Consider the following 23901-nt stretch of genomic DNA (forward strand, 5'->3'; position numbering starts at 1 on the left):
GTAGCTATTGTTGCTCATTTGTGTGTATTAATAATTTATTGTAACTAACAAACATATCTTTTAAATGTGTATTCAATAATGTATTTCTTGCGTATAATAAACTGTATGAAAGAAGATTAAATTTGTCTCATAAACGTTGTTGGACTAAGTACCTAATATTTTATTAAACTGTGTTTCATATTAGAAAATACGTTTTATTATATTTGTGATGATTTTAAATTACTAATACCTAGCTAAAAATAAAATTGGTGTTTGTTGGCAATGAAATCATATAATAAAGCTATTTTTTTTAAAATTTGTTTTACCACGACGTATTTATGTCATAAAGTATAAAGTATATTATTATTAACCATAATAAAATAAATTAAATCATTATGATAACTAAAGTATTGAACATGATGAAAACGATAATGTTAATTCAATTTAATAATCCATGCATTTTATTGTTTCTGCAAAATATGTTTTAAATTATCGTATGGAAATGCCATGGTCGTAAGCTTTAAGTTCATAATTATCACGGATAATTCAATATTGCCTATTTTTTCGTATTATATGGGTTTCGCTATATCGATTGGCTATGGTTTTACTATAACATCGTGGCATGCTTCTATATATTTACGTGGTTTATTATACCTAGTGAGAATATTATACCGGCATTGCACTACACACCGTTTGCGCGATTATATTTATAACTATGAAAGCTATTAGTGATAACGCCACCGTCGGAGGAAATTTATGATGTTATTTCATTCGCCCCGGGCCACACTCCCGCAACTTTAGGTCGGCTGTACCGCACATACCATACAATAATAATAATATACAGCATATAATATTATTTAGGCGCATTTAAGTAAAAAAAAAAAAAATTATCGAAGATTTTACGTGTACGGATCTATTTGAGTTCCATCTACGTGTTTTCACATTCCTCTCTGGATAACATAATATATTATACTCGACCAAGTCGACCATATTCTGATGTAGACACGTAACACATTATACCTATATTATAAACGTAGTATGCATATACGCATTATATACATGGATGTAAGTTAAATAACAAAAACGTCAAGTGCGGGGAACGGATCGATAGTCGCTTGTAATTTAATTTTCAAGCCCGATGCTTCGAAGATGCCACAATATGTATTACCGAGGTATAGGTATAACAATATAATAATATTATTATTATAACGTGTTGTATTATGCGCGACGAGGACGAAGGTACCATTAGCCGCCGCTGGTGATTCGCAAATCGGCTGCACAAAAATCATACTCGGGAGGATGACAGACGAACCGGGATCGCAACGGCGGAAACTCATCCGCGAACTCGACCTGGTCCCTGCAGGTCCGTCGACGGTATTCGGTCGAGCGCGGCGTGTCGCCCAATTTTGTTTACCTCACGTCGAACAAAAGACCGCTTAAAATCTGGTTTCCGAAAAAAAAAAATTAATACATGCGACGACGACGTGAACCCGTGTAAATTCACCGGTTGTGTGCACCAGCAACGTGGTGCATATACGCAGTGTACACGTGTAATTTGTTTTAGCGGCGTTGTTATGGCGTTGTGTTAAACCGTTGTAGTGTTGTAGGTACCTGTAATCGGTGTAAAACGAAACGGTGCGCAGCTGCTTTACGGCGTACATATAGCATATAGGTACCGAACACTGTAAAAAAAAAAAAAAAAACAAAATGAAAAAACATCTGTATAATCCGACATCGTTCGATCGTTGTCGCGGAGTTCTCCGCACATATCTCATTATTTAATATACATATATATATATATGTTGCATCATACCACGCAATATCGATCCGGTTACTTTCGCGATGACTTGAGCTTTAGTTTCTAGCTCAAATTCGAACGCCCGTCACGCACGTGGATCAAGTCAAACATTATTATTTGCTGCAATTATAGCCGTCAAAGCTGATACGATTTTCATCTCGAAACATTGTTCAAACCGCAGGACAGTCTGCTGTAGTTTCAATAATATATCAAGTATTATCGATCAATAAATATTGCGCGTGTATGTGTTTGATACCAAGCATCCGGTCATCAATGGTTCGCCGTCACCCTGTATAACATCAACGTCGATTCTTACAATTTTACGTTGTTGGTTTAATTTTCCACATGCCCAGGGGGCGTCGGATTTCGTAATTGAAAAACGTGTTCGGGGCGGTTATATTTCCCTCGCCGCCTCTACGCCGTCGACCGCACAACGGTTTGTGCCAGAGTAGGTATACCTATATACAGGTGCGGTGCGGACACCTATGTAATAATAAATATGAAAAATTCATGAGGAAATTCGACGCGGACACAAATGCACATGACGTGTCTAGTGTAGAGTAGACGTGCGGCAATAGGATAGAACGCGCGTGACTGGTACATTAATACATTATATATATTTATACAGCAGTATAATATAATAACAACAACGATATTATATTATTCGGGTGCTCCCCCCCCCCATCCCCGGTGTCCGGATGATCCCTTTGCCGCGTATAAATATGATATTGTGATACGAATTACGATGCGTATATTATACAATATGTACGATATCGTCTGTGTAACGACCTGCGCTGTGGCCACTATATACAGCCCGCGGGATGAGAGGCGTTCTCGTTTCGACGCGAATCCATTAGAGGAGACGCTCGCTGAAAAGTTTCCATATAATATTATATAGCGGTCCCCACCCTCTCCCACCCTCACACGCCAAAACGCACTTCTCACCGGCACTACTTTTTTTTCTCCCTCGCACGCCACTCTCGTGTGGTCCATATTATGTTGAACCGTATACGCGTATATATATATATACATACCAGTGTTTGGAAAGAACGCCGTTCATGAACGCACGTTAACGCGTTCACGTTCATAAATAGTGAACGATACGTGAACGTCACTCGTATTTTTACAATAGAACGTGAACGTGAACGACGTTTATATTTTTAATGAACTTGATCGATTATTAAGACGTTTAATTTATTTACCACTTAAAAAATATATTTTTAAAATATTTTAATCAATCATATTATAATAATATTTTCCATTANGGCGCGTGAACGGAAAAACGAGCGTTTTGAATTTAAACGTTTCCGTTACTAGATATGCTCACTATTTTAATGGAAAACTACCGGAAGAATTTACAATCTGCTATACATGCGTGTAAGTACTCTTATGTGTATATCGTACCGCTAGAACAAAACAAAAATATACGTGTATGATATTTTGAATAATCGAGTAAACCGATAATGCTGTAATGCATATATATGTATTTAGAGTGCTCGAATTCAATATACACCTCCTACTCGACACTCGTCGTGTTCATCATAATGGGTAGTGAATTAATTGCAGTGATATTCGTACAGGTTTGTGTGTTACCTATATATTATTTGAGAGAAATATTTATAAGTTTATAACAATTTATTGTTGTACGATAAAATCGATTAGAAATATTCGTACAATTATCAGTATAGTCTTTACGTGTCCTGCGTACTCGACATGGTTGTTATAATATCCTATTCGAACAGAGTAAAATAATTGTATGCGTCTGCCTGGGAGTTTATACAAAACCGCGATGATGTACGGATTAATCAAGAGGATGTTTCGTCTGCAGTCGTTCGACATCCGAGATTTAATATTCAAAATATTTGCTCATATAGCATTATAAATATATATATATATAATATTTTATAACATTGAATAATGTAATGGGATTCACGAAGACGGGACGATTCATATTTGTTAAACATTTCACTAATATAATAACATTATGTTGTGTTCGGTATTTAAAATTAATTATTAGCATATTTGTCTGAAATTTACCGTGGAATACTACGTTGTGTTGATTTATTTAAATATATCTAGATGCTATATACATACAAATATTGTTATCGTCATGCTTTTATTGTACTGTTATTGTTCTTGCCTACGATTTTCCTTAATGAGATTATAATACAGAATTGGAAGGCCTGGAGTCGATGCACAGGTTAGACACGAATTAGAGGCGGCCGTTGTTCAGGTGGAGTTTCTGATGAACGAAGGAGCGTTAATCACGGTAACCGCCGACGATAGTTTACACCTATGGAATTTCAGGCAAAAAAGGGCTGACGTTGTCCACAGCTTAAAATTTCAACGAGAAAGGTAAGGAATACACCACCGGAGTTTAAAAAAACAGTTTTACTATTGTATTCGTTTGTCAATAAATGTACCCCAATACATCATTAAATGTTTATTTAATATAAAATACCTACAGTTCCACTTATATTTTTCCGACCATTCGTCAAATCTATTTAATGTGGAAATGTATTATATCTGTGTTTGAGTTAAATGGTTCTATTTATTCTTAAAATATTGCTCTATGAAAAGTCATGATACGTAAGTTTAATTTATTGAAATCAGTTTTTGAGAATTCTCGAAAAACTTGTCAACGACTAAGCATAGTTTTTTATTGCTATGTACATCACATTTGAAAATTTAAAACTTTAAACGTTATTATGTAAATATCAATAAAGTGTATCGTTTTTATTGTTAACTATTTCCATTTCTAAATAGGTCACAGTAAGAATAATGTATTTTTTGTTGTCTTCAAAATGGCAATTACTGCAGTATATCAAATCAAACTAAATTCGCTCCAAGTAGTTATATTATATCCACATATATATGTTGGGCACAAAGCTATACTATATAATATATGGGATTACGATTTTATTTACTTACGTTCAACATCGATTCCAATTGTGTTGTCTTATGTAAATATTGTGTACAATGTGATATTTTATTTATTATTATTCTTTTTTTTTTTTTGTAGAATTACAGTTATACACCTTCCACTCCGTAGCAAGTGGCTGTACGTGGGTTCGGAAAGGGGAAATGTACATTTCGTCAACGTCGAGACGTTTACCCTTTCCGGCTACATAATAAACTGGAATAAAGCCATCGAAGTGTAAGTATAACAATATTTATACGGCGAGCAATTCCAAAATATCATTGCCGTAGTTAGCCTCGAACCTTGCCGGCTGTACGTAAATTTTTATAACGGCGCCCCGATCGCTGCTGGATACCTAGTTGTGGTTCCATTACTACAATCCATTACTATAATACCACTCGGTGAATAATCATAAATAATAACAATATCGTCGGTGATATTATAAATATTATATACGTACATATGTCCGACCGCTACTTCTACTAATACTACTACTGCAGTACTGCTGCAACTGCTGCTACTGCTACTACTACTTATAATAAATACCCTCGAAATAAACCAGTGATACAAAAATGTTGTGCTTACATTGAATTTCTGTACAACACTTAAATGTCCATTAGAGCTTTTCTTCCGTTGTACTGGTGGGTACTGCTATGCACACGCCACGCCAGTCAAGAGAGTTTGCATTTACTTGTCTAAGACGTGTCATGTGGACTGCGCAAAGGGTGTATTATTGTACATGAGGTATAAGCTCAAACTTTGTCTACACACCCACACACACGCGCGCGCGCGCGCGCGAGCCCTACAAAACGCACACATAATTTGTCCGTGTGTGTGTTTGTGTACTTGGATAATGAAGTTTGCCGTGTTCTTCTTGAAACGTTAGGTTAGGTTTATTTTAATGACACGCGTATATACACCTAAGTATTATATATGTATGGCAAGTTACCTTAGGTAGGTATGTACGGACTTGGCAGTTGTTTCTAGTTAGCACTCTAGTGAATCGTAATAAGCATATTATGACGAACGGTTATTCGAGAATTTCGCTCTTTGTTCGCGTCTTTTGTGCGGAGCAAGGGAACATCAACTTTAAAGTTTTTACGTCAACGAGTAGAACGCGTATTTTCGTTTACTTTATTTTTTAACATTCCGTAGTATAGGTGAGTGTAAGTGTTTATAAAAATTTTATAGCGAAGACAATTTAGTCTTGCTATTTGTTTCACCGTTCACATTTTTGTGGTTAGCACTATAAAATGTTGACGACTCGCGAAACATATTGCCATATATGCGTACCTGCAGCACACAAACTATTCGAAGGCACCGCGGAATGTGTACAATATAGTCGCTAAATCTCCTATATATATATGTGTGTGTGTGTGTGTGTGTGTGTGTGTGTGTGTGTGTGTGTGTGTGTACATATGACAAAACATGTATCGAAGTAATATCAACGGCGATAGCTACAATAACTGAACAACTTAGAATTTAACACTCATTGATATACATTTTTTGACGCACGTACCATAGTGTAGAAGATTTTATGAGCCCGGCAATGATTGACGAGCCTAAAATAAAAGGGGAAACGCGAGTTATCGGCTAGAAAAATACACGTCATAATACCCATTTTTCTGAATGGAATGGTAAGCTTAAAAAAAATAGATTTCTATATAATTTTACTATTGGATCGTAAACCCGTTTACGGTTTTTCCTTTTGTGCGGCCTGATCGTAAAAGTTAATACTTCATTTTCATTCCCTAGTGACGCAGTCGACAGTTTATGTTACACACGATATAATATAATAATAATATGACAGTAATTCCGGGACCTGAGCCGTTTTTATGTTGAATAAATAAATAAATTAGGAGTACATAATAATAAATACGACCAGTGAGACTTCAGAGCCATATTCGCAAAACTATTTCCATCATTGTATATCGACATTGCTAATCGATAAAGTATAAATTACCTATAGAATTAAAACCATTTTTTTTTTCACCATAAAATTATTAAATGCTTTTCAAGTATTGCTCACGCGTGTGGTATTATTTATTCACATGGTATATTATGGTAAAAGCAATATTATGATAAAGATTAATTTGATAATATTTTTTAAAAAACATTTTCCTAATAGGTTTATAGGATTTGAGTTGTAATTGGGGATACTGATTGTTCTCATTAAGTATAGGTATGCACGGTGGTAAAATGTTATTTTGAAAATTTTAAAAGCTTAATTCAAATCACTCATGGACGTATTATTATTGAATTAATCTCGGTATCGGTGAATTTTCCCCTCACAACAGTATTTCAACTGTTTTAACAAAGCTATATATTACAATTATGTTTTTGCGTTGTACCTTTATATTTGTTGTATTTTATCTATTAAAATATAAATGGTATTTTTTGCACTGTTTTCTGTGTATGTGAACGGAGTATATGAAAACATTAACCCTTTTCTATACATTATCCTTCTTATGTATTATTATTATGATCCCATAGTCAAGTCAAGAGCATTAAGAGGCTTATCAAGAAAATCTGCTATCTGGGTTATTCATCATCGTATTATAATGTATATATTATGTACTCTTACATGGGATCGAGTTATTTCAAAACTATTCAAGTCTGCGATTCCGGGGGTGGTATAGCAATATATAGCTAGGGCGTTATTGTTCGTGTAATTAAAGTCGTAATTCATTAAACCCATTTCCCGTGCATTGCCTCGTCTTCTTCCTCTTGCACTGTACACACGTTCCACTATACAACGAACGTCCATCGTCCGACCTTAAAAATCTCCGGTCGGCGGCACCAGTTATAATATTATTGTTTCATCGTGTAACGTCACTCCCACATCAATCTTCATTATTGTCCGTAAACCTCGTTGGCAATTAATAATTTTCCTACTTGGATCATAATATATATATATAATAATATTACCTACCCTTCTCTTCTATTTATCTCTCGTTAAGTCCATTCTATGACACACAACACTATATATACGGTGTATATAATATTATAGTGTTTGAGGATGCGACCTTAAAGTGTTTTGATATTGTATCTTATCAACAGCTAATGTATAATATATTATGTATTTAATTACATAGAGAAGATATCCACAAGCCTCACGCAACATATAATTAAATTTATATGATTTATAGATATTTCATCGAGCTCGTTTCGTATGGTGGTATTGATGGTCGTGTTGGTGGGATAGTTGGGAGGAATAATGAAAAAGAATAAGTAAGGAATATTATATAGGTATAGGCATTATTAGATATTTTTTTCCGGGGATTTAATTTTACGAAAAAATTCATGAAATAAACTCATGTGGTTATTTATTTTGTCGGGAGTAGCAATAAAAATCGGGACGACTAATATTTCTGTTTTTAATGCCATTTTAATTTCAATAGCTATTATTTGAAAATTAATTATGTTGTCTGTTGTTTAAAATGCAATACAAACAAGTCCCTTATACAGATCCTTTGGAGACGATTTGCTCGAGGCTAAGAATTCTAAGAATGTAGTCCTAGGTCTTTGTGCCTTCTCCTTAACGAGAACAACAAAAGCTAAATTATTTGACCGAATAAAAATATTATATCTTGTAAGATTTTCTTATTTTCATTTTTGTCTTCTCAATTATAACATTGTGTTTATAACGAGGATTTCACGGGGTTTTTTTGAAGATAATGTTTTCAAACAATAGTGTGAAATATTTGTAGTTGGGTCATAAAAAAAAATTAAAATGCATTAATGAGCCAAGACGAGCAAACAAAGTCAATTAAAAATATCTCGTTTTTATTTTCATAATAACTTCGGTCGAAACAATGTTTTTATTTCTATTTTTTCACATCGAATTTCACACTACTGGAGCGTTATCCACGCAAGCCGCCCTACTATTTTATACCTGTGCAGCAGGATACGAAAATGTCGGATTTTAATAACGAATATTCTTATTTAGAGTGTACGCCACGACCCCGAAAAAACTGCCGCTATCGCGAAACAGAAGTTATTCTCCATTAGATGAGCACGAGCGCATCATCTCGGAGATAACCAGCTCTGCCGGAAAAGTGTTATTGTGAAGCTGCCGTTATGTGCGCATTTGTTCGAAGCAGGATGACTTTCGCAACCTCATTTCGTCCCGAGTCATCCCGCGAGACCGGATCGCCCGTTTCTTTTATCTCGCGCATATAGAGGACAGCGTATATAATATGACCGAAACGACCGTCTTTCCCCGCGAAAAGGCCAATCGCAATACGCACGAGACAGATAACATATATTATGTCCTTCGCCCGATTTTTTTCCTTTCGGATCCTTTGGTTATATTGTATTCAGTCGCATGCAATAAGTCTTCTCGTAAATAAATCGAAACGAATACGTCAACCAACAAAAATGATACCTAATAATAATACAAAATATATAGTATAATAGCTCTACCTAAAAGTATAATAAGTACTGTGTAGTGTATGCATACACACATCCAATGAAACTATTATTATCTGTTTATTTATTTATTGTACATCTATAATGTTTCGTATTTCATATTTTTTAAAAGCATACATTATGACAGAAATTATATTCTGTATACCTACCTTAACGTTGATGAAAGGTCATGGCCAACACTTACATTTCTACAAGAATATATACGCGTAGACACTAGACATCGATTATTCTCTTATCAGCTCTTAGATTGTTAACTGATAACGTAGTATGAGTAACGTGACTGAACTATTCAAAGTAGATGAACGATATGACTGGTTAATACCTGTGGTATAAAATATTTCACATGTTTGGAAGATTGACAGTAATCAAATGTGTTTTCTTTACCTTCACGTATTTTTAAATCTTGAAATGTTCTGCCACTAGGTAAGCAGTTTTTCGTACATGGTTAAAAATATGATAACGATATATATACATATGTTTTTGCTGAATTCGATTCTCGTTTTTGTTTTGACGGTGTAGTGATAATAGTATGTTAAGCAACAACTTAAACCCTCCGGCATGCAACGGATGAGGATGAAAACGGAAAGTAAAAGTGAGATTATGTTTTAAAATTTTAAATATGTTTGAAAAGGTTATTTTTGTGTAGGAATTGTAAAACGTGTTTCAACTTTATCTCGGGTTTTTTTTCAGAGCATTTTTTTATTGAAATAAAAATCATATCATTATAATACACGGAGAAAAATGTTGCTGGAATAATACTTGGTACTTGTTTTATCTAACTATAGCTTTGTAATAATACCATACCAAACTGTTTATAAAGTGCAATATTACAATAATAGGAATTTTTAAAGAACAAATATAGTGATTCAGGGTATAATGATGATAATTATATTTACAGAGGAATAAAATATAAATACATCCACTAACTGGCATTATAAATTTAGACTATTTTTAAATTTCTAAGATCATTATGTTTAGTGTACTTTATGTTATAGGCTTATTGTTGACTTGTTAACATTATTTAATTATTTAATTATTTTTCTTTACTTATCGAAAAAAAATCTTTGAAAATAATAAAATTAGCCTGTCACGGTTTGATCACCGTTTATAATGTTTATTATAGATTTTACTTCAATTAGGTATTTACCTACAACATGGATGCATTTGAATTCGCAGTTGTAGTTCATAAGCGATACTGTTGTAAGGCTTATATATACTTTGTTTTTTAAGGCTAAGCTCATATAGGTACTTACATTTGAAATTGTTCAGTTTCGATACCATGTGTATACCATTATCGTGTTTCCAAACTTTTTAAATGCCTGGTATAATATTATACCGTTGCTTATAGTTGCTTATGTATTTAACTCTCGAAATTGAATTGGTTGAACAATAACATCGTGATAGTCCACACTCTACGATGAGAATAATTTCTGTATGAGTAGGAACCGATCCAAAGAGTTTAAATCAATTCAAATACTATAATAGTGTCTATACAACGATGTAACCTACCTAAATATTACGCATATAGCGAATATGATAAATAAAACTTGAAGCTTCTAATTTTTCACCAAGAATGGTGTATGTGCAACGTCGACACATCGTCCGTGTATCACTCGCAACATATTATTATATATATACTTAGGGGGGGGGGGGTGAGGGAACTCACACTACATGCAGGGCGCGCCGTTTGGGTGTCGTTCGCCTTGTAAAATTGTTCACGATGCCATTTGTCTTTTACTCGACTACCCATTCCCATCCACCACGATCACTCGTGCTCCGCAGGCCGCATTCCTCCGGAACCGCATTTCTTGCTTTTTCTCCGTACCAGGCTTGTGTGAGAAATGAAGGTTTGATAACACAGCGGGACGGATGGATTTCATTATTTATTCTGTCATGTATGTGAACAAAAAAAAATAAAAAAATACATAAAAGAAAAAAGAAACCATACGGTCGTTTTGTGCTTGGGGATGGACTTCCATTTATTTATATTTTTTTTTACCCCTCTGCAGTGTTTTTTCCCGGCAAAAGAGGTTTTCTTTATGGACGTACAGTTTTTGTGTCCTTCTCTTACTCACCCACCCACACTCTCGCTATTCCATACACTCTCCAATACTACTCACCGTCTCTATTTTAGCTGGGAGAAAACGCTATTATCTTTTTTTATTATTATTGTGTCGAGGTTTCGTCATTTCGGTTTATGTTGTTTGTTTGTTTGTCATAACAATTGCCGACATAAGTACACAACATAGTGAGAGATGACGATGTCATGTAATGTGTAAGTGGATTTAATAGATTTCGATTTTGTCTCACATGAAATGACCAATATAGATTGCGAATGAAGAACAGTTTCTGACAAAACAAACGACGACGATGAGTTTAGGACTCTAGATGTTATGGATAATAACGATGACGGTGTGCACGGACTTAAACTCATTACTTTAATGCATGACTGTATGAGTGTTGATCAGAATAAGTATATAAATATTTGATGAAATGGGTAAAGTTTTATGTAAGGCAAATATGGTGTATAGTCTCTCGTTCTATAAAACATTTTTTCTCTATTTGCTACGAAATTCCTACAGTGTACTTTGATGTAATCATTATACACAAAAGAATAATATATTTTTGAAAGAATAGTTCATAAAATAATTTACAAATTTATTTGTAGGATTTCGTAAGGTTTACTAACTGATGCTCTTAATAAAAACTGTCTTGTAGGTCAAAACTTGAGAATTTGCATTATCCCTCTATTCCTCAATCCCACCGTAATACTATTAAAACCATTATTTCATTATTCATTTATTTTTTAAAGATTTTAATGTAATACTATATAGTTTAATCCTTACTTTTCCAATTGTACTTTTCAACTGAGTTTAACATAAAAACCAAAATTATATAATATAATATATTAAGTTGGCCATCCAAAGATATTGACAAAAATAACAACTAACTAAACACATCAATACAATGATCTAATCTGCTTGAAACTCCTCAATCCTAGAGCTCCCCAACGGAATTTGGACTAGGCCTTCCTTTCTCATATTCACACTCTAGTCCCAGAAAAGCGCAAAGACAAGACACAAATATTAGAAAACAAGAAACCGTATTCCTCCATCTAAAAAAACCTTGATCATTTTAGTAATGATTCCTGCAACCCTCATAGGCTTATTAAACAAAAAACGTAGTAGCTCGCTACTCGAGTTTTTTCCTCTTCTAGAAAAATCTATGAATCATAAACATATTTTTGCTGATAAGTAACCAAGATAACGAAAACAAAAAAACATGTTTAAAAAATAGTATTGTAGTGAAAATTATTTTTATTTTTATCTGTCATCAAATTTATTTATTTTTTTGATACCGAACAACATCCCCTCAGTTGGCATGAAAAAATGGAAATATTTATTCATTATAGTGTAATATATTGCTTTGGATTTTTTGAGCATCTATACATCGGTACATGACTTTTGAATAGGTTATCGAACAATTCTGTTATACAAATTACCGTGTTCAATTGCGTTCGTAAAGTGTCTGTTTATGGGTTTACTTTTAAACTTATCCAATTTATAATATTTTTATGCTCATGATACGAAAATCGCAAATTGGAACGTCAATCATCACAACTGTCATATTATTATTATTCAACTTAAGAAAAGTCATAATTTTGTTAAAACAAACTTTGGACTCCTGTAGGTCACATTGTCGGGAGAGTATGAGGATGTCCTTATATATTGACGTACAACGTACACACTATAAACTATTGGGATTTGAGATGATTGATCGGTTCATTATATAGTATTTCATAATATGCGTTTCTGCCATATCCCGGATTCTTCGCATATCCGTCATTATTAACCGTCTTGAACTTACACACATGTCGTGAATTCGGAAGAAGAAAACTGCAGTTATCTCGTTAAAGTATGTTGTACGCTCATGAAAAAATCACACAGAAATAATAAGACAAGCGCCAATGTTCAAAAAAAAAGGGGGAAGTAAATAAACTGAGGTGACCCTTAAATATTTGATTAAAATAGGGACTTGTACAAAATGATTATATTATGCACATGAGGTTGTACACTCTTATCAATGGACAACGGAATATTATTCTACCCTCTCAAAAATTAGACTACAATTTCCAAATTTCCGGCAGGAAAAAAAATTATAAACCCTTATTCCCTCCCACTTACGTATTTATTTTATGGGTATAAAGTTTTATCACTTTTATATCGGTTAACAACCGCTGGCGTACATCGCCGTCTCAATATTGTCGGTTTCATTATTTATTTTATGGCCTGCGAATTACGTATGATTCGAAGTATTACGTGATATTTTCAAGTCTGTTTTTGATGTCACTCTCGTCTTACATCTCCATTCGTGTTTTGTATTCTCCGTGTCGGTTTTCACTGTTCCTAGTACAATTTCAAACTTGAAAATCTTTTTAGGCCCGCCTGTCACTGTCGCCGCCGTTGCCTATTGTCCTTGGATGTAGTTACAGAGTAGTACGGATGTAGTTACGGAGTAGCCACATACTATGTAAAAGTGTAGAGTGTTGAGCGACAAAGGCTGAATCCGAAATCGAAACCAAATTAAACGTGTCAGGTCACAAACCAGTGTTATGTTTGAGTAATGTCAAAACGTCATGTACCTATATAGGCTACCTCGAGAATGGTCAATGCGTTATGCCGTCAGTTGATACGCTGATTTGCAGAAATAACTTTTCGTATGTACGTTTATTTTTTTTGTTATGTTGTGTTTCTCTTGGGATCGGTGTTCAAACAATAAAATGTTTTTAAACTTCACTCAACCTCTGTGACTGATTGTATTTTTCTCTGAAGACAGAATCATAAAAATATTAGAAGCTATTCATGTTGCGCTCTTAACAAATTACATTTTAGATTCTGAGTGGCAGCGGAAAAGCTATTATAGATTTTACAAAGGCGAGTTCTCTTATTTTGTATTTTTGTTTCAAAAAACTCTTTCAGAGTAAGTGCTCCTAAAGTTTATATTCTAGCTCCTATATTGATTGAAAATTGGTCACATATGGACATATGGTTTAACTCATAGAGCTTCTATGGTCAACTCTGTAAATACTCAGTATAGTTTATGAACAAATGCTGAAATTCTTGTTAAACTGTCGTGCGATATCGTTACATTTTGAGTATAGTACCTAAAATTTCTTTTGAAAAGAAAAAATGATAGGTAGCATTCAGAAATGTATAAACATAGTTAAAATTAAAATATTTTGTTATTGAAAAAAAAAATTTCAAAATAATTGTGATTATATACTAACCCATTTTACTGCAAATTTGTATTTATATCGTATACTTTTTTAAACTAAAATTAAAGTATTAACTATGAATTTAAATTTATAATTTACTTAAGTAATATGAAATTAAATATTAATACAATTTAATTTAATTTTAAAAATCACGGTAATATAATAAGGGGAGTAGGTACCTATATTATTAAAGTAATATAGATTTAATTAAAATCAAAATTAACAAATATTTAATAAAATCTATATAGGGCTCCTACACATATTAAATAAACACTGATATGAAGTTTAATTAATTTTTTTCTGTATACAAATTTTATTGAAAATATATAACGATTAAATGATAAGTATTTTAGTGAAAGTCATAATAATCAAATACTTTTATTTATTTATTTACTCATTGTGACTTTTACTCGCATAATACTATAATATTTATCTATAGTAAAGTTTGAATTAAAATAATAAATCATATGATCTTCAACAACAATGCAACACTGATATAATTTTACTGCTTTACCATATAATAATATTCTGTAATCAATAAATACGATTTTAAGTTTTCCACACTAGTTCATAAACAAAATGTCATGAAGAATGTTAGTTTTATAAGTTTTCTATTGAATTGGTTGTTGATTTATAATAAATGGCCGTTTACACTATAATAATTACATAATAGACTTAATTTATATTTTACTTTCTTGACCCTAATACAGAGTTTATTTTAATTAAATTCTTTTTTTTTTGTAGACATACACTTCTATACCATAATATACATAATATATTATGTCAATATAAGGTACATCAAACGTACCAACAAAGTTAATAAATAAATAAAGTAAAACAATATTTTCGTTTATCCACTGTTTGAACAAGTTCTTTCTTTAAACACATCCGCGAATTCAAAACTTTCTTTTTGGATAAACTATATTTTTAACACTTAACGTATTAGACAAGTTTTGTATATTTAATATTCCTTCACACATACACTATTTCAGCATTTCTTGTTATTCTTTCAACGGATAGACATGTAGATATTTTAAAAGTTTTCCTATATTTATTTCATTTTTTTATTTTTATATCCCATATCTCTATCAAACCTTTTTACTGTGTACTAAAAACTGTTATTGCGCTGTACGTTACTGAAAGCTTTGTATTCTCGTTACCAAAAGCTTTATATTCTTTAGGCACTCCGTTATATTTCAACGACTTTGATAAACAAATTACATAGGTCGGTAAAATACGTTTTACGTTGGTACGGTTTTTACGGTCCAGGACTTTGGTTCTGTAATAATTATGGTGTATAAAATATGTTTAACAAGTTTAGCCTTTAATAATTTAGGAGTAGAGTAGTATTTAATAAGTTGCAATGTTCTACATATATTATGTTTACTAACAAAGTTATTAGATATAATGTTATTAAAAACTGCCGTCACTAGACCGCTACACCATTACCCAACCATCGCCTTCACCTCTGCCCCCGCTGCACTTCTACGCCGAAACGTTAACTTTATTTCATTGCACTCGAGATATTCCATGTACGTGTATTGTGTATTATGCATGTATAATATGTATAGCTTATAAGGTACGTGATATTCTCGAATCGGTATCTTAGGCCTGGGCGAAATGAAGTTTCTCGGTGGATAATTGAAACCCATAAAAAGTGATATGCTTAGCCGTGTGGAAAATCCAAACGTTTTCCGCATGCTTCTTGGCTTTTCATTACCCTTTACTTGCAATGTAAGTATATATGCGTATACCAAGACACGACAGATATATAAAATAAAAACAAAAATGATGATAATAAACATTTTACGGTTGGAGAAATATATTATTGTTTTTTCATTCTCATAAACTTGTGTGGCTGTAACGTACATTAAATGTATCAAATAATCAATAAAACATCTCCTTCGTACTTGTATTCAAGTAACTTAACGTGGTCAGGTTGATCAGGAAATTCGCCAAATATGAAGTACATACGATGATCGTATTTATAGGTTGTTTCAACTTGTAATCCGTATTTATTTTATCGTGCCGATTTCAATAAATGAACCTTAATAAATTATTATGTTAATTTTAGAATGAACATCATAGTTATAAACAATTTTATTGTGTATTCTGTGGAAAATGACTTTAACATTTAATAACTCTCCTATTTGGTTTTTAGATATTTTGTTTTAATTAAAAGTTCAATATTATTTGAGCGCATAAATAATACATATATCTATAGTGTTATAAATACAAACAAAAACATGAAATTGTAAAAAAAAAAATGAAAATGAAAATGCAAAATTTGTATGTACCTAACCTGCGTCGTACACTCGAATTGCCAATGCATAAATTAAAACTAAATTTCAATTTTACTCTACCTAAACAAAATCCTGGTTCACACAACTTATAAATAATTGAATGTACAATTTGTTTATACATTTGACATCATTTGTATACTGGTACCATAGTATTTTATATTATATGCAATCGTATACTTTTTTTTTGTCATTTTTCCACGTCTCGCGAAATCCAAATCCTGTCCATTTTCTTCGGTGCAGCGGTCGGATTTCTGTATTTATATTCCCCCTCCCCGGCCCCCGCCCCCCGAAAATGAGCCGGTTAATGTATGTGATCCGATATTTGTACATATTACAATGATACATAATATTATAGGTGGACGTAATAACGTCACTGTGAGTGCGTTGTAAAATTTAATATACATTTCGTTTAAATAATATTATCACAATGTCTGAGTGAACGTGTCCTCATATACATAATTTTAAATTAAATAATTTAAAACACATCGTTGGTACCTACCTAGACTATATTTTCGACTAAAGTTTTTAATTAATGCCTACAGAGAATCGTTTAGCATTGTCCAGGGGACACCACGCTATACTGTCATCTTTAAAAAATATCTTATTCTTTTTTATCTTCATTTTATAAATCAGTTCTAATTGAAAATTCGATATTAGGTATGGCACCTATTACTTACCCAGAAACTTTGTATACAGGGTGTAACAGGAAGACCTAACAAATTAAATAACTTTTGTTTTGATTAATATTTTTTATTATCTATATAAAATAATTTATTGACGTTTGCTCTACATTTAAAATATAACATTTTTATTTTTATTTTTTAATACTAAAATTAAAAAAATTAAAATCTGGTTAAAATTTTAAAATAGTCAATTTTTAAACCCAGTTTTTAGAAAACTTTTGACTGTATAAACATTTATCTATGTTATGTGGTATATTTTCTATAATTTTGGTTTTATACATCATGTTAGTTCGTTACCCGCTGACCATGTTTTATAGTTTTGTACACAAGTTTTTGTCGGAAATAATTATCGAGCCTATATGCATTTGCTTATCATAGGTTGCTCACTAATCAGGTTCGTAGTGCTCACGTGGGTATAAGGGTGTTATATTCCCCCTCCCCATTTGGCCCACTTTTGTCATGAAAAATATATGAGAAAGCAATCAATCCTTTCAAAAAAGCTGAACACTCCACTGTCACTAATTTTAATCGTTCAATAGAAATTAGTAATTCTACCAACACATTTTGATTTACTATAAGTTGTCCACAATTAAGACATTCATATTATGATTTATTCACATTTATGTTAACACGTAAATTTACAATTTCAATTTCGATTTTATATTATATAAACCAAAAAAGATATTAATAATTATATCAAAGCTGTTTGAGGGGTACGAACGTGACGGGAAAACTTGCATACGTGTAATATGCGTAGTAAGTATATCATGGTTTACGTATATATTATAATATTATAAATCCTGCGTCACATAATATTATACATATTATATAAATATAATTTACAATGTTATAATATGCCGCTGCACGATCGCCGCGAACTAACTGTTTATTGACGAACAACGCGTCCCGGACGAGTTACATATTGTTAAATCGCATACAATAATATAGTTAAAATACTATACAACTATTATAATAATTATTGTTGCCGCAATCTGCAGTTAAACCCGTCGACTTGGCAAAAGTTTACTGTGATAGACACCCCGTATGGGGTGCACCGCCGCCGCCGCTCGGCCACGGGTAACGAGGATGTCAGCCGCGTCGTTTTTGCTGTCGTGTATGTAGTTAATGACATCCGAAATTGCGATTGCAATGCGGTTTTTGCAAGCTCTTAAAATTCCACCAAAACGTCGAAACCGAAATCCATTTATTTTTACTCGTTTTCGTGTTTCTCTGTCTCTCCGTCTCTCTCTATCTCGTACTCCGTACTATATTGTAATAAATATTATAATATTATTATTACGTCGGCATCAGTATAATAGTATATTATATTATTATTATTTTGCTCTTTGATGTTATTGTATATTGTAGAGGCTATAATTCAGGATCCACGTCGAACTCGTTAAATTCGTACGCCAAGTGATTAACGTTTTTATGACACCCCACTCGAATCGAAAACATTAAATCGCCGTAAAAGATATAATAGTGTAATTCCAATGGCAGAAATCGATGAGACTCGGTGTCGTCTTCATGAGCGTAAAATATATCTACAGTGTAGACGGTATATGCGATAAACGAATAGGACTCCATAAAAATATAACCGAGCGGAAAGATCTAATGAAAATTTACTATAAAGATTTGTTTTTTATTAATAATAACTACGATGATGCGTACTTTATTATAAAGGCTTCATTTCGCAATTTATATATAATATTATGGTTTTGAATTGGAGGAATACTTGGATATTGCGGTATTACAGAGTACTGTTGACTAATTCAGGTGTATTATAACACGATTCATTGGTATTGTGTTCTTAAGTTCAAGTCGTTCACTATTGGTACCTACATTTACTAGAACTCTGTTTATAATATCGCACAACAAGTAGGTATATAAATTTGAATTCTTCTAAATTCGTTACAGAAGCCACATGATTGGGTAATTGCTGATAGATATGAACAATTTACTTTTATCTAGACCAGAGTCTCCTAAACTGTGGTCCGCGAATTATTATTATTTATTATTCTTAGGTTTGGTTATTTTTCTTACGGAGCCCGCAATCGTTTTTACTATACTCTAAGGGGTCCGGCGGAGAAAAAGTTTGAGAAACTCTGATCTAGATTCTAGATGTCTACATTAGAATAACCGTATATTTTCACCTAAAACGATGATAAATTAAATTTCAATTTAAAATTGGCATTCTAGTCGCACTGTAGCTTTCGCACTTTCGTATATAAAATAAAATGTTTCTAACCCTCTGTTTACTGGTAAAGACTTCATGAAAAAAAACCTTGCGCTTTGGTATTTTTGCATATGCAATTTAAATGATACCGCTTTCCTAGTGCGTGCAGCTTTAAAAAAAAAATGGTGATGTCAACATTATCACGGAAATTATAAATTTTTCATTTTATTACTTCCAAGAATGACTATATACAGTTTACTACAATTGACTAATTATTTTTATTTTTTTCACGAGAAAAAAACACAAAACTATTTATGTTTTGTCACAATTTCCAACGGTTTTATTTTTATGGAGAATATTTATCATTTATAGCGTACATAAACATTGAAAATATGCTAAACCTATTACAATTTAACGCGCTTAACACGTTTACCGATAAAACCATGTAGGCGTCCACCTAATGAAAATTAATAAATTGAATACATGTTAAGGAATGAAATCAATACGGGTCTTAATTAAAGCAACTTGAGTAAACCAGCGTATATTATGTGTCTGCAATCATATTTTACTGGGTAAAATCTCACATCCTACCACTTCAAAAAAAAAAATAAAAATGTTTGATTCGCAACCCTGGTCTTGAACTGTAGCCTCGTGTACCATATTATAAGTAATGGACAGTTAAATATTATTAAGAAATAAACACACTAACAAATGACGGAGAGCTAGACGGTCGTATTATTGGATATATATTTCGCCACGTGACGACATGGCGTGCAAAGAAAAATTGATTGATAATAATAATAAACGGCGGCGTTGTTCGATTTTATTTTTATTTACAACCCGCGATTGAAAACGGAAATGGGCAATCATATTTTGGTTCGTCTCAGACGTTTGCCGTGACAGTTTACGGCCATGTACTATACAAATATCACACCCAAATCGTTTTGCACGAAACTCTCGGTCAGAGCTGAAATTCCGCAATTGTTTGAATAATATAATTATTAATATTATCTATTTAGGTATATTACATTATGCGTATCGATGCATATATATACTTGGCACGAACGACATCTCTTACGACATCAGTGACTCTTGTCTCTTGTCGTCCATTTGTTTTCGTTTCGCCTTCGTCCAAATTTAATGCGTACACCCAATATTATCGTCCATAGATAATTATAATAATACGACGCGGTCTCTCGACATTATAATTCATAAATATTCATCGTGCAAAACCGCGAACAAACGATAGACGATACTGTTATGATAATATGTGGATAAATATATTATATTATGTACCCGTGCAGTGTGTGGATATTTAATAATATTTATATGAATTATAATGTAATCAGCAGTTTTGCGGTCGCTCTATCGCTCGCCGTTAAACACGCAGTTACGCGAACTTTGAAGTGTGTCTGTGTGTCGTGTGCACGTGAGGCGTTTCACGTTTGTCATGGCCCTCAGTTTTAAATGACCGCGACACTATATCTATTCCGTGTAAGACACTCAATATTTCATAAACAATAAACGTTTTTGAAAATAATATTTTTTACATTATTTCGAGTAATTTTTGTAGAAAAATGAATTTTTTCTATTTTTATTGCTGTTATCGATTTTTTTTTAATGACAGCATTCATTTTTAATTCGATATTCCATCAAAATGAATATGTTTTGGAGTCTTTAGATAAATAATAATAGCATTTTGGACTAGTATAGTCTATTACAAGTAATGGTTTAAAGTTTAGACGACCGAAGTGGAGTGTACCAGGGCTGGTACTCCGAAAATCTTGGTCCACTACTCCGGCTATATAAACTTTAAATACTTGTAATTTATTACCAATAATCTACTTGTGAAATACTTAGTACGCTATAATCTATAGTTCGAAATACTCTGTAAAGTAATATTCTGCTGTGGAATATGTAACCAATAATGTGTATGCTGTCATTCAAAAGGGTAAAAACTATTTTTTTTTTTTTTGCAAACTGACTACGAGAAAATAGTGAAAAATAGATTTTTTCCGAAAATGTCGCATTGTAACGACTTAAAATCACACGAAATAAATATTTCCAAAAACGCTATCGTTTTCTGAAAACGTGAGGGTCTTGCGTTAAATGGATCGACCCGCTTGCGTCGCCACAGCCTGCACCGTACCAATCGCATTAATTACGGTCCAACGTCGGTTCAACGTTAGGTATAAATGTCGTATGTACGTGTGGTATAATAATTGTGGGGCCGACCCGCACGTGTTTGCTTCGGGACAACAACTTACGATTTAGCGCCCGTGTACGCCAGCCGCGAGTACGTGTGCTGTTCAATTTTCGATTTCGCTAAATGGCCTAATATAGGTCCCGTGAGCGCCTGTGTGTATAGTAGTTTAACCGCAACACACAAGCACGTCAGTCGTGGTGGTAAGATTTAGATTTCCGTTAGTTAAAATACAGCGAATAGACTCGTGTCCTGCGCGACACATACCGCCCGTCTGTGCTGTACCCATTTTCCGGAGCAGTCGCAGTCGACAATGTTTTGGATTCGCCGAGTGCCAACCGTTGAGACGGACCCGCCCAAGTCTAGACGTCCTATACTCGTATATACACATTGGACGTATTGTTGCGTATACCTATGGCACGTTTCCCTGCTTCCATCCCTCGTCCACTGGCCGCGGACGGTATTCGAACGGTGACCGCGATGTCATGATAATATTGTATATTGTATTATTATTATTATTATTATTATTATTATTATTATTATTATTATTATTGTAGGTAGGTAGGTAGGTACGCCCGTTTCGGTTCATTCGCGTACAGCATTCCGCCGTCATAACCACGGCCACAATAACAATAATATCGTACATCGATAAAAGTATCGAAGCGGTTTTTTCGGACCAAAAACACTGTAGTTTGTCCGGTGCGTCGTGTCTCGCGAACTCGTACTGTCTGATGTCTGAATAAACCCACCCGCACAGACCATATCGGAACCGAGATGATGGAATCGCATCTAATTATTGCACAACTTGTATAAACGCATCGTATAAATTATTATTTTTTTATTCCAATATGGTCTATTGTAAACGACTGCCTCGTCCCTACGCGGAGACAGTCGAATTTCCAACGTATTCGGAGTTTAAATGAATTCTCTAACGAATTAAGCTACACTTGCCTTTTATTCAATATTGCACTACGCGACACTCGGCAGGCATTAATCCGAGACGAAACGTCTCTCGGCGCTCGTTTCAAATTCATAATACCTGTCGTCATAATAATATATAGGTACCTCCGTATCTGTATAGTATTAATTTCGTTTTAAATTATTCAACCCGTTGTGCGTTTAGTGTCTACACTCGTATATAGTGGTTCTTGCATTGAACTGATATCAATGTATACTGTTATCGCATAAAATGTAGCCATGTAGGTATATGTGTGTATACTAGCTGGTATTCGTTCGATACGGGGTTTTCGTTGAATTTTTCTATTAAACCGCGCGTTGAAAAATTCTTTCAATACCATCGGTTGCAACGGGAATTAAATCCAAAAATAACAATGACTCTTGCCGTGAAAAAATACCGCGGTTTTTGAAAATGTGTCTGCATGCTGCAGCTGCAGCAGACATATTATATTACTATGTACTATACACGCCCATACGCTATTTACTACGTTATTATCTAGTCTTATATGAATAACGTTTTGCGTTTTGCACTACATTTGCGTCACTCGAATAGGTTAGGTCCCATCTCGCGCACACGTCGTCGCGTGTATAGTGGCAGTGGTTATTTACGGGTCTGCTGCAGTGTCGTCGCGCACTTGCCATCAGAACGAATTACTGGTGCGAGGAATCGACGGACTAAATCCAATATGTATTGTTATCGTCGTAAGTGGCCGATAAATTATGATCTCAAATACACTACGTCGGACCACCACTATACGTCCTCCAGGATGGTGCTGGCAAGACCGTTTCCGCGTATATAATCCTGCATTCCTGCCGCTGCAAGTGTATCGGCCTACGAATATTACATCCAGGACGTCATTTATTGTTTGGATCGCGCGTACATGATTTATATTATCGCCGTTGGTCGTATACTATCGGTTTTCGCCGATACGGTGGCGTCATACAACAAAGTGACGTGTACAACGAGTAATGACGTGTGACGACGTTCGAGTCAACGCTCATTGTATAATATGTAATATGTACGGTATACGAGATATATTATGACGGTATACACGGCATTGTTCTGCAATTCTTGCGGATCCTGCAGTCTATAATGTACACACATATAGGCCGTTTATTATTATCATAAACGTCTGCGCAAAAGCGTCTATGAGTTTATTTGTTCTTTAGCGCGTT

General features: G+C 33.6%; 1 protein-coding gene across 4 annotated transcripts in view; it reads left to right on the top strand.

Moving 5' to 3' along the window:
* LOC111035929 (syntaxin-binding protein 5) overlaps positions 1–23901 on the top strand; it is a 138567-nt gene that overhangs the window by 59936 nt on the left and 54730 nt on the right. For all 4 annotated transcript variants that reach the window (XM_022317760.1, XM_022317761.1, XM_022317763.1 and 1 more), the window contains exons 3-4: positions 3950–4132; positions 4800–4934. In XM_022317760.1, the coding sequence (XP_022173452.1) occupies positions 3950–4132; positions 4800–4934 (318 nt within the window). The remainder of the gene's footprint in view (positions 1–3949; positions 4133–4799; positions 4935–23901) is intronic.

This window comes from Myzus persicae, unplaced genomic scaffold (genome assembly GCF_001856785.1).
Source record: "Myzus persicae strain clone G006 unplaced genomic scaffold, MPER_G0061.0, whole genome shotgun sequence".
Classification (NCBI taxonomy): Eukaryota; Metazoa; Arthropoda; class Insecta; order Hemiptera; family Aphididae; genus Myzus; species Myzus persicae.